The 18,921-nt window shown below is 52.9% G+C and overlaps 1 protein-coding gene across 3 annotated transcripts in view; it reads right to left on the bottom strand.

Annotated features, from left to right (window-relative positions):
- Positions 1 to 18,921, bottom strand: part of gtf2h4 (general transcription factor IIH, polypeptide 4) — an 84,678-nt gene that overhangs the window by 8,004 nt on the left and 57,753 nt on the right. For all 3 annotated transcript variants that reach the window (XM_041212829.1, XM_041212827.1, XM_041212828.1), the window contains 2 exons: positions 12,021 to 12,104; positions 9,019 to 9,151 (listed from right to left, as the gene is read on the bottom strand). In XM_041212829.1, the coding sequence (XP_041068763.1) occupies positions 9,019 to 9,151; positions 12,021 to 12,104 (217 nt within the window). The remainder of the gene's footprint in view (positions 1 to 9,018; positions 9,152 to 12,020; positions 12,105 to 18,921) is intronic.

Here is an 18,921-nt window from a genome sequence, read left to right as displayed (position 1 = left end):
GGGGGGGATAGAGGGGCAAGAGAGATAGGTGTGAGAGATAGGGGTGGGAGTGAGAGAAGGGGGGAGAGAGAGGGGCAGAGAGAGAGGGGTAGAGAGAGGGCGGGAGAGTGAGGGGGAGAGTGAGGGGGGAAAGTGAGGGGGGGAAGTGAGTGGAGAGTGAGGGGGAAGAGTGAGGGGGGGAGAGTGAGTGGGGGAGAGTGAGTGGGGGAGAGTGAGTGGGGGAGAGTGAGAGAGGGAGAGTGAGAGAGGGAGAGTGAGAGGGGGAGAGTGAGAGGGGGAGAGTGAGGGGGAGTGATTGGGGGAGAGTGGGGGGGCACAGTGAGTGGGGGAGAGTGATGGGGGAAGAGTGAGGGGGGAGAGTGAAGGAGGGCGAGGGAAGGGGGCGAGTGAGGGGGGGAGAGTGACGGTGGAAGAGTGAGGGGCGAGAGTGAGGGGGAAGAGTGAGGGGAGAGAGTGAGGGGAGAGAGTGAGGGGGGAGAGTGAGGGGGGAGAGTGAGAGGGGAGAGTGAGAGGGGAGAGTGAGGTGGGGAGAGTGAGGGGGAGAGTGAGGGGGAGAGTGAGGGGGAAGAGTGAGGGGAGAGAGTGAGGGGAGAGAGTGAGGGGGAGAGAGTGAGGGGGGAGAGTGAGAGGGGAGAGTGAGAGGGGAGAGTGAGGTGGGGAGAGTGAGGCGGAGAGAGGGGTGAGAGAGAGGGGGGAGAGTGAGGGGGGAGAGTGAGGGGGAGAGTGAGGGGGGAGTGGGGCGGAGAGTCAGGGGTGAGTGAGGGGGAGAATGAGGGGGGAGAGTGAGGGGGGAATATATGGGGGAATAGAAGAGCAAGAGAGATAGGGCAGGGAGTGAGAGTGGGGGGAGAGAGAGAGATGCGGGTAGAGAGAGGGGGAAGAGGGAGGGGAGATAGTGGGGGGGGGATGTGACGGGGGAGAGTGAGGGTGGGGAGTGAGAGGGGAGAAGAGAGGGGAGAGTGAGAGGGGAGAGTGAAGGGGGAGCTTTAGGGGGGACAGTGTGGGGGGACAGTGAGGGGGGACAGTGAGGGGGGTAGAGTGAGGGGGTAGAGTGAGGGGGTAGAGTGAGGGGGTAGAGTGAGGGGGTAGAGTGAGGGGGTAGAGTGAGGGGGGTAGAGTGAGGGGGTAGAGTGAGGGGGTTAGAGTGAGGGCGGTAGAGTGAGGGGGGTAGAGTGAGGGCGGTAGAGTGAGGGCGGTAGAGTGAGGGGGTAGAGTGAGGGGGGTAGAGTGAGGGGGGTAGAGTGAGGGGGGTAGAGTGAGGGGGGAGAGTGAGGGGGGAGAGTGAAGCAGGGCGAGGGAAGGGGGCGAGTGAGGGGCGGGAGAGTGAGGGGGGGAGAGTGAGGGTGGGAGAGTGAGGGTGGGAGAGTGAGGGTGTGAGAGTGAGGGTGGGAGAGTGAGGGTGGGAGAGTGAGGGTGGGAGAGTGAGGGTGGGAGAGTGAGGGTGGGAGAGTGAGGGTGGGAGAGTGGGGGATGGAGACTGAGTGGGGGAGGGTGAGTGGGGGAGAGGGAGAGGGGGAGAGTGGGGGGGGAGAGTGAGGGGGGGAGAGTGAGGGGGGGAGAGTGAGGGGGGGAGAGTGAGGGGGGGAGAGTGAGGGGGGAGAGTGAGGGGGGAGAGTGAGGGGGGAGAGTGATGGGGGAGAGTGAAGCAGGGCGAGGGAAGGGGGCGAGTGAGGGGGGGAGAGTGAGGGTGGGAGAGTGAGGGGGGAGAGTGATGGGGGGAGAGTGATGGGGGAGAGTGAGGGGGAGAGTGAGGGGGGAGAGTGAGGGGGGATAGTGAGGGGGGATAGTGAGGGGGATAGTGAGGGGGATAGTGAGGGGGATAGTGAAAGGGATAGTGAGGGGGAGAGTGAGGGGGGAGAGTGAGGGGGGAGAGTGAGGGGTGAGAGTGAGGGGGGAGAGTGAGGGGGAGAGTGAGGGGGAGAGTGAGGGGGAGAGTGAGGGGGAGAGTGAGGGGGAGAGTGAGGGGGGAGTTGGGGGCAGAGTCAGAGGGTGAGTGAGGGGGAGAAAGGGGGGAGAGTGAGGGCGGAATATATGGGGGAATAGAAGGGCAAGAGAGATAGGGCAGGGAGTGAGAGTGGGGGGGGAGAGAGAGAGATGCGGGTAGAGAGAGGGGGAGAGTGAGGGTGGAGAGTGAGGGGGAGAGTGAGGAAGGAGCTTTAAGGGGGACAGTGTGGAGGGACAGTGAGGGGGTAAAGTGAGGGGGTAAAGTGAGGGGGGAGAGTGAGGGGGGAGAGTGAGGGGGTAGAGTGAGGGCGTAGAGTGAGGGCGTAGAGTGAGGGCGTAGAGTGAGGGCGGTAGAGTGAGGGGGTGGAGTGAGGGGGTGGAGTGAGGGGGTAGAGTGAGGGGGTAGAGTGAGGGGGTAGAGTGAGGGGGTAGAGTGAGGGGGTAGAGTGAGGGGGGTAGAGTGAGGGGGTAGCATGAGGGGGTAGAATGAGGGGGTAGAATGAGGGGGCAGAGTGAGGGGGCAGAGTGAGAGGGGCAGAGTGAGGGGGGCAGAGTGAGGGGGTAGAGTGAGGGGGTGGAGTGAGGGGGTGGAGTGAGGGGGTTGAGTGAGGGGGTAGAGTGAGGGGGTAGAGTGAGGGGGAAGAGTGAGGGGGAAGAGTGAGGGGGTAGAGTGAGGGGTTAGAGTGAGGGGTTAGAGTGAGGGGGTAGAGAGAGGGGGGTAGAGTGAGAGGGGGAGAGTGAGGGGGGAAGAGTGAGGGGGGAAGAGTGAGGGGGGAAGAGTGAGGGGGGGAAGAGTGAGGGGGGAGAGTGAGAGGGGGAGAGTGAGGGTGAGTGATTGGGGGAGAGTGGGGGGGAGAGTGGGGGGGGAGTGGGGGGGAGGGGGAGAGTGGGGGATGGAGACTGAGTGGGGGAGGGTAAGTGGGGGAGAGTAAGAGGGGGAGAGTGAGGGGGGGAGAGTGAGGGGGAGTGATTGGGGGAGAGTGGGGGGGGGAGCGTGAGTGGGGGAGAGTGATGGGGAAGAGTGAGGGGGGGGAGAGTGAAGCAGGGCGAGGGAAGGGGGCGAGTGAGGGGGGGGAGAGTGAGGGTGGGAGAATGAGGGTGGGAGAGTGAGGGGGGAGAGTGAGGGGGAGAGTGAGGGGAGAGAGTGAGGGGGCAGAGTGAGGGGGAGAGTGAGGGGGAGAGTGAGGGGGAGAGTGAGGGGGAGAGTGAGGGGGAGAGTGAGGGGAGAGTGAGGGGAGAGTGAGGGGGAGAGTGAGCGGGAGAGTGAGGGGGAGAGCGAGGGCCAGACTGAGGGGCAGAGTGAGGGGGAGAGTGGGGGGGAGAGTGAGGGGGAGAGTGAGGGGGAGAGTGAGGGGGGGAAGAGTGAGGGGAGAGTGAGGGGGAGAGTGAGGGGGAGAGTGAGGGGAGAGAGTGAGGGGGGGAGTGAGTGGGGAGAGTGAGGGGGGAGAGTGAGGGGTGAGAGTGAAGGGGGAGAGTGAGGGGGAGAGTGAGGGGGAGAGTGAGGGGGAGAGTGAGGGGGGAGAGTGAGGGGGGAGTGGGGGGGAGAGTCAGGGGGTGAGTGAGGGGGAGAAAGGAGGGAGAGTGAGGGGGGAATATATGGGGGGATAGAAGGGCAAGAGAGATAGGGCAGGGAGTGAGAGTGGGGGGAGAGAGAGAAATGCGGGTAGAGAGAGGGGGAGAGGGAGTGGGGAGAGTGGGGGGGAATGTGACGGGGGAGAGTGAGGGTGGAGAGTGAGAGGGGAGAAGAGATGGGAGAGTGGGAGGGGAGAGTGAGGGGGGAGCTTTAGGGGGGACTGTGTGGGGGGACAGTGAGGGGGTAAAGTGAGGGTAAAGTGAGGGGGGAGAGTGAGGGGGTAGAGTGAGGGGGGTAGAGTGAGGGTGTAGAGTGAGGGCATAGAGTGAGGGCGTAGAGTGAGGGCGTAGAGTGAGGGGGTAGAGTGAGGGGTTAGAGTGAGGGGTTAGAGTGAGGGGTTAGAGTGAGGGGGTAGAGTGAGGGAGTAGAGTGAGGGTGGAGTGTGAGGGGGAGAGTGAGGGGGAGAGTGAGGGTGGAGTGTGAGGGGGGAAAGTGAGGGGAGAGTGAGGGGGGAGAGTGAGGGGGGGAGAGTGAGGGGGGAGAGTGAGGGGGGAGAGTGAGGGGGGAGAGTGAGGGGGGAGAGTGAGGGGGAGAGTGAGGGGGAGAGTGAGGGGGAGAGTGAGGGGGAGAGTGAGGGGGAGAGTGAGGGGCAGAGTGAGGGGGAGAGTGGGGGGTGAGTTTTGGGGAGAGTGAGGGGGAGAGTGAGGGGGAGAGTGAGGGGGAGAGTGAGGGGGAGAGGGAGGGAGGGAGATTGGGGGGTGGAGAGTGAGGGGGAGAGTGAGGGGAATAGAGGGGCAAGAGAGTAAGGTGTGAGAGAGAGGGGTGGGATTGAGAGAGAGAGGGGGTTAAAGAGAGGGGGTAAGAGAGAGGGGGGTAGAGAGAGGGGGGTAGAGAGAGGGGGGTAGAGAGAGGGGGGTAGAGAGAGGGGGGTAGAGAGAGGGGGGTAGAGAGAGGGGGGTAGAGAGAGGGTGTAGAGAGAGGGGGGTAGAGAGGGGGGGTAGAGAGAGGGGGTAGAGAGAGGGGGTAGAGAGAGGGGGGTAGAGATAGTTGGGGTAGAGAGTGCGGGGGGGAGAGTGAGGGGGCAGAGAGAGGGGGGAGAGAGAGGGGGAGTGTGAGGGGGAGAGAATGAGGGGGAGAGTGAGGGGTGAGAGTGAGGGGGGAGAGTGAGGGGGGAGAGTGAGGGGGGAGAGTGAGGGGGGAGAGTGAGGGGGAGAGCGAGGGGAGAGAGTGAGGGGGAGAGTGAGGGGCTGAGTGAGGTGCAGAGTGAGGGGTAGTGTGAGGGGGAGAGTTTTGGGAAGAGTGAGGGGGAGAGTGAGGGGGGAGAGTGAGGGGGAGAGTGAGGGGGAGAGTGAGGGGGAGAGTGAGGGGGAGAGTGAGGGGGAGAGTGAGGGGGAGAGTGAGGGGGAGAGTGAGGGGGAGAGTGAGGGGGAGAGTGAGGGGGAGAGTGAGGGGGAGAGTGAGGGTGCAGAGTGAGGGGGAGAGTGAGGGGGGAATAGAGGGGCAAGAGAGATAGGGGTGGGAGTGAGAGTGGGGGGAGAGTGAGAGCTGCGGGTAGAGAGAAGGGGAGAGGGAGGGGAGAGTGAGGGGGGAGTGTGACAGGGGCAAGTGAGGGGGGAGAGTGAGGGAAGAGTGAGAGGGAGAGTGAGGGGGGAGAGTGAGGGGGGAGAGTGAGGGAGGAGAGAGAGGGGGGTGTGGGGGGGGGAGTCTGAGGGGGAGAGAGGGTGAGGGAATGAGGGGGAGTGTGAGGGGGAGAGTGAGGGGGGAGAGTGAGGGGGGAGAGTGAGGGGGAGAGTGAGGGGGAGAGTGAGGGGGGAGAGTGAGGGGGGAGAGTGAGGGGGAGAGTGAGGGGGAGAGTGAGGGGGAGAGTGAGGGGGAGAGTGAGGGGGTGAGTGAGGGGGAGAGTGAGGGGCAAGAGAGATAGGGGTGGGAGTGAGAGTGGGGGGAGAGTGAGAGCTGCGGGTAGAAAGAGGGGGAGAGGGAGAGGGGGAGCATGGGGGGGGGAATAGAGGGGCAAGAGAGATAGATGTGAGAGATAGGGGTGGGATTGAGAGAGAGAGGGGGTTAGAGAGAGGGGGTAGAGAGACGGGGGTAGAGAGAGAGAGGGGAGAGAGGGGGGAGAATGAGGGGGGGGAGAGTGAGGGGTGAGAGTGAGGGGGGAGAGTGAGGGGGGGAGAGTGAGGGGGGGAGAGTGAGGGGGGAGAGTGAGGGGGGAGAGTGAGGGGGGAGAGTGAGGGGGGAGAGTGAGGGGGGAGAGTGAGGGGGGAGAGTGAGGGGGGAGAGTGAGGGGGGAGAGTGAGGGGGAATATATGGGCAAGAGAGATAGGGGTGGGAGTGAGAGTGGGGTGGAGACAGCGAGGCGGGTCGAGAGAGGGGGAGAGGGAGGGTGCGAGTGAAGGGAGAGAGTGTGGGGGGAGAGTGTGTGGTGGAGAGTGAGGGGGGAAGAGTGAGGGGGAGAGTGAGGGGGAGAGTGAGGGGGAGAGTGAGGGGGAGAGTGAGGGGAGAGAGTGAGGGGAGAGAGTGAGGGGAGAGAGTGAGGGGAGAGAGTGAGGGGGTAGAGAGAGGGGGTAGAGAGAGGGGGTAGAGAGGGGGGGAGAGGGGTGGGAGAGAGAGGGGGAGCGAGAGTGTGGGGAGAGGGAGGGGGGAGAGAGAGAGAGAGGGGGGAGAGTAAGGGGGGAGAGTAAGGGAGGGAGAGTAAGGGAGGGAGAGTAAGGGAGGGAGAGTAAGGCGGGGGGAGAGGGAGAGTAAGGGGGGGAGAGAGGGAGAGGGGGAGAGAGCTGGGCGGGGAGAGAGTGGGGGTTAGAGGGAGCGGGGGTGTAGAGAGAGAGAGGGAGTGGGGGAGAGAGAGAAGAGCAGGAGAGTAGGGCACAGGGGTAGGGCAGGATGGGGAAGGGGAGATGGGACAGAGGACAATGGAAGGAAAATGGAAAGGGCAGATTGCGAGAAATGAGGGGTGAAAGGAGGGTAAATAGAAGAGTTGGAGAGAAATAGGGAAGTCTTGTTACAACTGTAAATTGTGTTGGTGAGGCCGCATCTGAAGCGCTGTGTATAGTTTCGGTCCCCGTATTTAAGAAAGGATATACTGGCATTGGAGGCAGTTCTAAAGAGATTCACTAACTGATTCCTGGGATGAAAGGGTTGATTTATCAAGAACTGCTAAACAGGTTAAGCCTTTATTCATTAGAATTTAGAAGAATGAGGGGTGATCTTATTGAAACGTACAAGATTCTGAGAGAGCTTGACAGGGCAGATGTTGAGAAGATGTTTGCACTAGTTTCACGAACTGGGGGACATAATTACAGAATAAGATGACACTCATTTTAAACTGAGGTGCGAAGGAGTTTCTTCTCCCAGAGGGTAGTGAACGTCTGGAATTCTCTACCCAGAGAGCTGTGGAGGCTAGATCACTGAAAGTATTCAAAGAGGAGGCAGATAGATTTCTGAAATATCGGGGAGTTGAGGGCAATGAGGGGCTGGCATGAAAGAGGAGTTGAGGCCTGGGGCCGATCAGCCATGATCTTATTAAATAGCGGGGCAGGCTTGAGAGGCCCAATGGCCTACTCCTGCTCCTATTTCTTATGTTCTTAAGTGGGTATCTTGCTGAACGAACAGGGACTCTGTAGAGTTGCTCCAGTTTACACCGCATTGTGGTGCCTGATGTTTCAGATATGAACAGCGATTTAATGCAGACTTACTGTGACACAACTACCCAAGCTCACGCTGTCCCGATTCAGCAATGTGATAGCAGGGGAAGCTGCCAGCTAGTGTTTGGTGTCAGACTAACTCTATCCAGCACCCTCGGGATGTAAAGTTGGGTTAGATGGCTCTGCTGTGTGTTGCGTTCACAATTTGTATGGGGTGGGGGTGGTTGAAATCAGTCAGTCATTCCTCTCCTGATCCTTATCCAGGTGACACTGCTCTACTGTAGAGCGGAGAGAGGGTGTGCACAGATTCTGGGTAAGGTTAAGAATTGGGCCACTGAGATACTCGATCCCCACAGGCCCACACTTAAAAAAAAAATTTGTTGGGGTGCAAGTGTCCAGCATTTACTGCCCATCCCTAATTGCCCTTGAGAAGGTGGTGGTGAGCTGCCTTCTTGAGCCGCTGCAGTCCAGGTGGTCTAGGTACACCCACAGTGCTGTTAGGGAGGGAGTTCCAGGATTTTGATCCAGTGACAGTGAAGAAGCGGCGATATATTTCCAAGTCAGGATGGGGAGTGGCTTGGAGGGGAACTTGCAGGTGTTGGTGTCCCTGTGTATCTGCTGCCCTTGTCCTTCTAGTTGGTGGTGTTTGTGGGTTTGGAAGGTGCTGTCGAAGGGCTTTGGGAAGTTGCTGCAGTGCAGTTTGTAGATGGCACACACTGTGCATTGGTTGTGGAGGGAGTCAATGTTTAAGATGGTGGATTGGGTGCCAATTAAGCGGGCTGCTTTGTCCTGGATGGTGTTTGAGCTTCTTGAGTGTTGTTGGAGCTGCACTCATCCAGACAAGCGGAGAGTATTCCATCACACCCCTGAATTGTGCTTTGTAGATGCTGGACAGGGAGGCAAGAGGTGAGCAACACGCTGCTTGATACTTTGAGGGATGTACTTTGAAGCTGCAGGTGAGTGGGAATGAGCAGCCAGAAGAGATGCAGGACAGAAGTGAGGAAGCAAATAAACACCTGGGCTGGTGGTGTTCCGGTAACAAGGTTACCGCAGCACAGCTCATACTGCTTCCTGTCTTTTTTTTTAGTCATGTTATTGAAGGCTGTGCTCGAGTGGGCACTCCACACTATTTTCTGAATCTCATGCCACTTCATCCAACCCCTCATGAGGTGGGGGGGCGGGGGGGGGTGACGGGTGACTAAATTCATTTGGAGTCGCCCATTCCAACCTATCTCCCCCACCCCACACTGCCGCTCCTTTCCATCATTCTCCAATCACCAATTTTCATTTGCAAAAGCTCACACAGGCTCAGGACCTGATTCAGCCTGGATACCAGTGGAGACTGACTACAAATTCTGTCTCAGTGCACAGCCTCTTTCAGTTGTCCATCAAACTGTGCAAGCTGCATTAACCCTCTCTTGCATTGTGACGCTGAGCACCCTCACAACAGTGTATGGTTTTTTGTCTTTATTCTTTCAAGGGATGTGTAGGCCACACCAGGTAAGGATGGCAGATTTCCTTCCCCAAAGAACGTTAAGTGAACCAGCTGGGTTTTTACGCCAATCAATGATAGTTTCATGGTCACTATGACTGAGGCTAGCTTCTAATTCCTGAGCTTTTTCATTCATTGAATTTAAATTCCACCAGCTGCCATGGCGGGATTTGAACTCATGTCCTCAGAGCATTAGCCTGGATTGCTAGCCCAGTGACATTACCACTACACCGCCGTTTTCCCTTCTCCTCAAGTATGACCCCATATATTGGACAGTATAGTGTGTGTGGACAGTATATGCACAGGAGTGATCATCGAGGGTTTGAACTTGCTCCATTAATTCTCCACCCCTGCAGACAGACTCTCACCAGTATAAGCGTAGATCCTGTAGTTTGTTTCTACAATGATGTAGCCCTGACGGTGCACATCCACCGAGCTGCCAGACACCCCTGAAGCCAGGTTAATGGCTAACCGCGTTGGATAGAACCTCCTTGATTTACGCTGTGGAGAGAGAGAAAGCGGAGAGAAGGCCTTACCCAGTCTCATGCCTTGCAAACGGTTTCATTAATCACGGAGCATGCTTGTGTTACCATGTCTCGCTGAGCTCAACCAACAACTTACATTTATACAGCGCCTTTAACGTAATGAAACATCCCAAGGTATTTCACAGGAGCATTATAAAACAAAGTATGAGGAGATATTAGGGTCAAATGGCCAAAGGTTTGGTCAGAGAAGTAAGGAGTGCCTGAAAGAAGGAAAGCGAGCTATAGGTTTGGAGAGGTGTTGGGAGGGAATTCCAGAGCATGGGGCCCAGGCATCTGAAGGATGGCCGCCAAGGGTGGAGCGATTTGAATTTGGAATACACAAGAATTAGAGAAGCGCCGATATCTTGGAGGGCTGTGCGCTGGAGGAGGTTACAGAGATAGGGAGGGGCGAGGCCTTGGAGGGATTTGAAAACAAGGGTGAGAATTTTAAAGTCAAGATGTTGCTGGACCGGGAGCCAACGTAAATCAGCGAGCATAGGGGTGATAGAGGAACGGGGGCTTATTGCGAGTTAAGACATGGGCGGCAGAGTTTTGGACGGTCTCAAGTTTACAGAGGGTAGAACGCAGGACACCAGCCAGGAATAGACGAGTCTCGATGTAACAAAGGCACGAATGGGGGCTTCAGCAGCAGGTGAGCTGAGACGGGGTGTTACGCAGCAGGTGAGCTGAGACGGGGTGTTACGCAGCAGGTGAGCTGAGACGGGGTGTTATGCAGCAGGTGAGCTGAGACAGGGTGTTACGCAGCAGGTGAGCTGAGACGGGGTGTTACGGGCCTGGTAAAAGACGGTCTCGGTGATGTCACAAACATAAGGTCGAAAGCTCATCTCAGGACCGAATGTGGCACCAAGGTAGCGAACCGACTGGCTTAATCTCAGCCTGTTGCCAGGGAGAAGGATGGGGTCGGCAGCCAGGGAACTGACCGTCAACAACTGGCATTGAATAAATTGGCCCAAGGCATTTCACAGGAGTGTTATCGTTGACTCTGAGCCACACACGCGGTTATTAGCGCAGGCGGTGAAAAGGCATGACAGGATAGGTAGTTTTCAAAGGAGCATCTTAAATGAGGAGAGGCGGAGAGACTGAAAGTTTTAGGGAGGGTATTCCCAGTGGGCAGCTGAGCCGGAGACACCGGAAGGTTGGCAGCCGATCGCACATCAGCCGATGTGCTGTTACCTCCAGCCTCAGTGCTCCCTTTGTCCAAGGAGTGCATTGACCAGCCAGTGTTTCCAGCCCCTGCTCAGGTTTAGTTGACTTCCTGCTTAGCAGCATACGGCAGGATTGGGTTTGGCGTGATGCCTTCCAAAGTCAAACAACTTCCCGGCACTCAGGTGTCTGGGTTCACCTTTGGCTTGACGTGTTAGCCAGCATTCAGTGTGCCTGGGACCCTCAAGACAAGAGATAGGGAGAAAAGCACAAGGCAAACCTGTGACTAAACGAGGTTCGTACATCCAGAAATGGGCCCAGATTATTGGGCAAATACACACTACTGTAAGAATATCTCCTGCCTCTAATTCATTGGACCCATGGCAGCTGGCAAAAGGATGAGGAAATGGATCTCTTCTGAGGGTGGGACTTAGAAGGGCGGTAGGGGGTGGGGGGCATGGTGTAATGGTAATGTTGCTGGACCAGTACTCCAGAGGCCCAGGCTAATGCTCTGGGAACATGGGTTCAAATCCCAACAGGGCAGCTGGTGGAATTTAAATTCAATTAATTTTAAAAATCTGGAATCGAAAGCCAGTCTCAGTAATAGTGCCCATAAAACTATCAATTGTCATAAAAACCCATCTGCTTCACTAATGTCCTTGAGGGAAGGAAATCTACCATTCTTACCCGGTCTGGCCTACGTATGACTCCAGACCCACAACAATGTGGTTGACTCTTAAGTGCCCTCAAGGGACAGTCAAATGCTAGCCTTGCCAGTGACTCCCATGTCCCACAAACAAACAAAAACAAAGTATCTAACCCCGTGTTGTACCTGTCCTGGGAGTGTTTGATGGGGTTGGTGGAGAGGGAGCTTTACTTTGTATCTAACCCCGTGCTGTACCTGCCCTGGGAGTGTTTGATGGGGACGGTGTAGAGGGAGATTTACTCTGTATCTAACCCTGTGCTGTACCTGTCCCTGGGAGTGTTTGAAGGGACAGTGTAGAGGGAGCTTTACTCTGAATCTAACCCTGTGCTGTACCTGCCCTGGGAGTGTTTGATGGGGACGGTGTAGAGAGAGCTTTACTCTGTATCTAACCCCGTTCTGTACCTGTCCTGGGAGTGTTTGATGGGACAGCGTAGAGGGAGCTTTACTCTGTATCTAACCTCGTGCTGTAGCTGTCCTGGGAGTGTTGGAAGGGACAGTGTAGAGGGAGCTTTACTCTGTATCTAACCCCGTGCTGTACATGCTCTGGAGTGTTTGATGGGGACAGTGTAGAGGGAGCTTTACTCTGTATCTAACCCTGTGCTGTACCTGCCCTGGGAGTATTTGATGGGACAGTGTAGAGGGAGCTTTACTCTGTATCTAACCCCGTGCTGTATCTGCCCTGGGAATGTTTGATGGGACAATGTAGAGAGAGTTTTACTCTGTATCTAACCCTGTGCTGTACCTGCCCTGGGAGTGTTTGACGAGACAGTATACAGTGAGATTCACTCTGACACTCTGCCTCTAACTCCTGCTGACCTGTGAGTGCTTGGTGGTCAATAGTGGGGCACTGTAACCATGTATGTACTATGTCTGTGCCACTGGGATAAGTTGCACGCTGTGCCATACACTCTCTTGGGTGGCCGCCATCAGTCAGGTCCCATGTTTCTGCACGCACCCAGGGTCCCGTTATCCTTACCTTTCTCTGAAAGACAAGTCCAAATTCCCTCAGGTGCTGTAGGAATGTCAACAAGGAGTCACTCATGCCTTCCACAGAGTAATCCTGTAGGAAACCAGAAGGAAGGGATAATGAGAGACACAGGAATTCAGTCTGAGGTACTCTCCAGTGACTGGGAGAGGAAAATTAAAGGATCATACAGCAGTGCAGGAGCAGGCTGTTTAACAATACAGTCTCAACCGAAAACGTCAAGGATTCCAGCTCGCTTAAACCCAGACATTTTAGCTAGAGGATGGATGTCAGTGGGGTCTGGGTCATGGCTGTATGTGTCAGAGAAGTGACAATGTGTAAGCAGAGGTAGCACGCATTGCAGGTTCACTGGAATAATACCAGGATTTAGAAGGTTATATTATGTGGACAGATTACAGAAACTGGATTTGTATTCTCTTGAATTTGGGAGGTCGAGGGGTTGGAAGAAAGTTGATCTTTGCTAGTTGACCATTTTTCCCATCAGATCTTGCTTATGCGCAGCAAGTTGAAATACCCATGACCTGCTGGCGCTTGATGTACTAGCTGAGCTTGAAGTGCTTGGGAACAGACTGAGCTTATTGGCTAGAAGGACTAGACGCTTGCAGGTAACAGATGGCTAACCATGGAATACTGGCCTGGTCCCTGAATAGTATGTATATAATTAGACTCTGGCTTATTGGTTGTAATTGTAGGGCTGGTGGTCAGTGGTTGTTAGAATTCTCACGATAGTCAGAAGTACACAGTCAAGCGGGAAGCCAGATTAATGCCTGAGCCCAGGACCCTGTTGTATTACATGCTTGTCATTTAATGCAATCTAACAATGGCCTTATTATATCACCGCAGTGAGTCAAAGCACATTAAACCACAGAGCTGAAAAACCACTCGGGCCTGAATAACATGCAAATTACCATTGAAGGACTAACAATCCTTTGTGATAGAAACCATGGAAAGAAATTCGCCAATAGGGGCTACTTGGTCCATTGTGTTCTGCCAGCCCTTTGAAAGAGTTATTCCATTAGCCCCACACCGCCTCTGCTCTTTCCCCATAGCCGCGCTCCATGTTTTGATTCCTAATCGGTCCAGTACTCCGAAACTCCCTGCTTTCAGGATTGAATTCGCCTGATATCCTGTTAGGTGCTTGAAAGAAAGAAAACATCTTGCATTTACATGGCGCCTTTCATGACCTCAGGCGTAGTCACTGTTATGCAGGAAACACAGCAGCTGACTTGCTCTTTTTGTGAGTGTGCTGTGCACAATGTGGGAATGTGGGGGAGGCAATGGTGTAGTAACCCAGAAGCCCAGGCTAATGCTCTGGGGGCAAGGGTTCAAATCCCAACATGACAGCTGGTGGAATTTAAACTAAATTAATAAATCTGGAATTAAAAGCGAGTCTCAGTAGCTAACACTATCAAGCGATTGTCGTTAAAAACCCATCTGGTTCGTCCTTTAGGAAATCTGCCATCCTTACCCGGTCTGTCCTACATGTGACTCCTGATCCGCACAGCAACATGGTTGACTCTTAACTGCCCCCTGAAATGGCCTAGCAAGCCACTCAGTTCAAGAGTGATGAGAGATGGGCAACAAATGCTGGTCTTGCCAGTGATGCACACATCCCACGAAAGAATTTAAAAATTAATCTATTTCTGCGATGTTGATTGGGGGATAAATAATGGCCAGGACACCAGGAAATACTCTCCTGCTCTTCTTCAAAACAGGGCCATGGGAGCCTTTAGATCTGTTACGAACGATGGAAGGATGTTTGGACGCTGCTGTCAGTCCAAAGAGATGCTCTGCCTACCACACAATTGAGCTCCGTCATGCATTGATTTCAGTGCCGGTGTGATGTCAGGTAAGTAGGTTGGAAGTCCCAGCAATTGGCTGATTGAATCAAAAAACATCTTTCTTCTCCTGTTCATAACAGGCAGGGTACAGACTGTACTCAGCCCACTTACAAAACCCAAAACAAAATGTCTACTGTTAGATATGATTCCGTAATTGGGCAGCACTTGCTGAATGATCCCGAGTGTGCTGATAGCTACACTAACAACCAATTTAAGATAGTCAGTCAAGCTCCTAACATTTACACTTGCGGCATACGTTCACTGCAGGGTCCCATTCTCAGCAAACAAAGGGAATATGTTCAAGCCTTTTTTGAGTTACCCGGCAGCTTGGGGAGCCTAAATTTCCCAGTGCTTTCTCCATGGAAACATCTTGGCCAATCAAAGTCGTCTTGCCAACCAATCAGCACCCTTTTCTCTTGCCGTATAAATTGTTGTGATCATTTGAAATTTGGCATTCTTGCATTTGTCCCGATGAATGCAAGACAAAAAGCTTCAGCAGCCTGTCTCTGGGTGCTAATAAAGCAGGCTGCTTCGTCCTGGTTGATGTTGAGCTTCTCAAGTGTTGTTGGAGTTGCACTCATCCAGACAAGTGGAGAGTATTCCATCACACTCCTGACTTGTGTCTTGTAGATGGTGGACGGGCTTTGGGGATTCAGGAGATGAGTTACTTGCTACAGAATTCCCAGCCTCTGACCTACTCTTGTAGTCACAGCTTTTATATGGCTGTTCCAGTTCAGTTTCTGGTGAATGGGAACCCCCAGAATGTTGATAGTAGGGGATTTAGCAATGCTAATGCCATTGAATGTCAAGGGGGATGGCTAGATTCTCTCTTGTTGGAGATGGTCATCGCCTGGCACTTGCAAGGCACGAATGTAGCTGGTCCAGCCCAATTGCTTTCTTGAGCTGATGCCTCACAGGTGCTTGCGGCACTGTAAGGGGTGTTTGTACCTCTGAAAACTGGGCTACGTTGGCCTTTAAAATAAATTCATTCCCAGGATGTGGGCTTTGCTGGCATTTACTGCACATCTCTACAACTAGGAATAGTTTGATATAGCTGAATGCCTTGCTAGGTCCACTTCAGAGGCTACTTGTGCAGAGGGCCTGGAACGGGCAGGCAGTAGCATAGTAGTATTGTTGCTGGACTAGTAACCCAAAGACCCAGGGCAATGCTCAGGGTTGAATCCCACCACAGCAAATGGCGAAATTTGAATTCAATAAAAATCTGGAATTAAAAGTCTAATGATAAAACCTTTGTCGATTGTTGTTAAAAACCCTTGCAAACCCAGGACCACTACCATCTAGAAGGACAAGGGCAGCAGATACATGGGAACACCATCATCTGGAAGTTCCTCTCCAAGCCACTCACCATCCTGACTTGGAAATATATCGCCATTCCTTCACTGTAGCTGGGTCAAAATCCTGGAACTCCCTCCCTAACAGCACTGTGAGTGTACCTACACCACATGGGCTGCAGCGGCTCAAGAAGGCAGCTCTCCAGCACCACCTTCTCAAAGTCAATTAGGGATGGGTTAAAATGCTGGCAGCAAAGCCCACATCCCTTGAATGAATAAAAAGGAAGTCCCATGTGTGCCAGAGCAGATATAAACAGGAGGTCTTCCCCTCTAATAGGACACCAGTGAACCAGTTGAGAAGTTCCACGGTCACTTTCATTTTTTCTTCCAAGAAACCAAATCTAAATTCAAATTTGGTCAAACCAAATTATTGGCAAAAGTAGGAAGTGCAAGTAGCTTGGAGCACAAGTTCACGGAATGCATTCGAGACAGTTTTCTAGAATACGTTGAGTAACCAACCAGGGAACAGGCCGTTTTAGATCTAGTATTGTGCAATAAGGACAGAAAAAATAAGAACTGGAGTAAGCCATGAAGTAGGACAAGGTTAATTTGTAATCGTATAGTGAAGGATCATCCAGGGGAGGAGTGAGAATAATATGACAGAATTTCATAGGAAGCTTGAGAGCAATGCGGTTAATTCTGAAACGAGGGCCTTACATTTAAACAAAGGCAATTACAGAGGTAGGTAGGACAAATTTGCTCGGGTAGATTAGGAAATAAAGTTAAAAGATAGGAGGGTAGATGAGCAATGGTGAAATTTTAAGCCATTAATTCATAATTCCCAACCAATATATATTCCCTTGAGGAATAGGGACTCCACTTGAAAAGTGGTACAGCCATGGCTAATTAGAAAAGTATTAGATTAAAATAGTATTTTAGTATAATAATAAGATAGTATTAGATTAAAAGAGGGTAAAAGATGGGAGGCCAACCAGGAATCCATTGGAATAGTTGGTTGCTTTGTTAATTTCATGGGATGAGGGTGTCACTGGCAAGGCCGGCGTTAATTGCCCATCCTTAATTCCTCTCGAGCTGAGTGGTTTGCTCGGCCTTTTCAAAAGGCAGTTAAAAGTCAACTGCATTGCTGTGGGTCTGGAGTCACAAGTAGGCCAGAACAGGTAAGGACATTAGTGAAGCAGGTGGGATTTTACAACAATTGATGATAGTTTCATAGTCACCATTACTGAGGCTAACTTTATATTTTAGGTTTATTAATGCAATTCAAATTCCACCAGAAGCTGTGGTGGGATTTGAACCTGTGTCCCCACAGCATTAGGCTGGACCTCTGGATTACTAGTCCAGTGACATGACCACCACGTCATCTCCTCCCCGTCTGGAGGCAAAAAATGCATCGATAAGGGTTTTTGATCAGATATGCTGAGAAGGGCAGAGTTGAGCAATGTTATATAGAGGTGGAAATAGGTAGTCTTAGTGCTAGCTCAGATGTGTGTTTGGAAGCCCCTCTCATGGTCAAACATGAGAACAGGTTTGCGAACGGTCTGATTCAGCCTTGGACAGCTGCTGGGAGAGGGATGGGGTCAGTGGCTAGGGGACGGAGTTTGTGGCAGTAACCTAAGGCCATGGTTTCACAGTCTTCTCAATGATTAATTGGAGAAAATTTGTGCTTATCCAGTACTGGATGTCAACAAGCAGAGTGACAATTTGGAGATGGCGGAGACTAGCAGTCACTCATCAAGTCTCTCAACTATCTAGAAGTACATCGCATACAAATAAATCATTGCGCACAATGCACTTCAAAATGTTTGAGGCATCTGACAAGGAGTTCTGTCAATGCAAACTTTGCAGCTTTCAGAACAAAACAAATAGTCGAGAAGATTTCACGTCTGTTAACCATTTTCGCAGTGAGGCAACTAATGGTCAACATCTATAAACAGGGTGGCTTTTGCACCCCTCTCCTCCTGCACCCCCCACCGCCCAGGTTTCTGTGCCTACAAGGTGCTTCAAGAACGCCACAGATTCTCGCTCATTCAGCCTCCAGCCCCTGCTTGTCCCTCAGAGAGTGAAGGACGTGCTCAGGAAAAGGTCGGAGAGAAAAAGGGAATAAAAAGAGGCTGAAACCAATTTGTGTGCTTTGCTCATGACTCCTTTTGATGGATTGAACAGAGCACGTACACATGGCCGGTAGCTCAAAGGCCATCCAATTATTGACCCGCCCTCAGCACAGCAACAAACTACAGACAGCAATAATAATCATCAAAAGAATTACACTGCAGCAATATCGCAACAACACCAGTAAGCATTTTAGCATTAACCCTCTTGGAAATGAAGGATATTAACCCTCTCACCCATCTTTCCCCATTCACAGTCAGACACTGGGCAGCCTGTACCCAGCAGAGGGGATTAACCCTCTCATCCATCTCTCCCCCTGTTCACAGTCATGCACTGGGCAGCCTGTAACCAGGTGAGAGGATTAACCCTTTCACCCACTTCTCCCCCTGTTCACCGTCAGACACTGGGCAGCCTGTACCCAGCGGAAGGGATTAACCATCTCACCCACAGACAAAAAAAAAACACGAGGCCCAAAAGGAAATAAAGGCCACCTCTAAATATTGGTGTCTGAAGCATTTAAATGTTTGTTTGTGAGTGGGAGGGGGGCATCATTCCTTGAATGTCAAAACAACAGCAGATCCATCAGGTCCTTTGAATGGGCACCACAGTGCATTGCACTTCAATCCAAATTACTGCATCTGTAAGTTTTTTCAGCTCACCCAGCAGGGAATCTTCCTTTAGTGTAACTCAAACCCTCAGCACTTACAACGCATCAATTTCTCCTAATAACATTAGCTGCTTTTATTCGCTCAAGTCTGACTGCAGCAGAAATTCAATAGGGGACCTCTTACAAAAACTCTGAACAGGCACCAATACAGTCATCGAGCAACCCAACCAAGGGATGGAGGAGGACTCGACAAATAACAGGAGGCTGCGTTCCTACCCGATTCGTGTACACAACAGAAACACTGTCCCAATTCACATTAAAGTGGTACAATAAGTGGAGGCACAAATCTCTCCTTGCACTTGAGGATGTGGATTTCTTCCACAACAGGATGACAGGTGGTAGGGTGGGAGGCGAGTAATGGAGTTAAGGAAGGCACCTTCTAAATTTACCTCTCTGGTGATCGCGTATGTGGAAGTTCACACCTCAGAAACAGGCGATCTGGCCCATCTGTTTCACGCTGCTGTTTCTGTTCCGCATCAGTCTTCCATCCTCCCTCTTCGTCTTCCTCCATCAGCATTTCCTTCCTTCTATTCCTTTCTCCCTCATGCACTCCCTCATGTTACCACAGGGACTGCAACGGTTCAAGAAGGCAGCTCATCACCACCTTCTCAAGGGCAGCTAGGGATGGCTAATAAATACTGGCCCAGCCAGTGAAGCCCTCATACTGTGAATGAATTGAAAAAAAATATCCAGCTTCCCCTTGAACGTCTCTGTGCTATTTCCCTCAACCACTTCTTGTGACAACAAGTTCTACCTTCTCACCACTCCCTGAATTCCTTGTCGGTTTTTATCAGTGATTAGCTCGGACTCCCCCACAAGTGGAAATGTTTTTCCCTTGTCTACCTTACTTAAGGCCCTTTGGAAGAGCTCCATCAAGTCAACCCCCTCAGCCTCCTCTCACCCAGTGAAAAAGAGCCTCGGCCTTTTCAGTCTTTCCTGGTTGTGGGGTCACCCAATTTCCA

The sequence above is a fragment of the Carcharodon carcharias genome, chromosome 19 (assembly GCF_017639515.1).
Source record: "Carcharodon carcharias isolate sCarCar2 chromosome 19, sCarCar2.pri, whole genome shotgun sequence".
Classification (NCBI taxonomy): domain Eukaryota; kingdom Metazoa; phylum Chordata; class Chondrichthyes; order Lamniformes; family Lamnidae; genus Carcharodon; species Carcharodon carcharias.
Note: the sequence above shows the minus strand (reverse complement) of the source record. Positions and strands in the feature narration are given on the sequence as shown.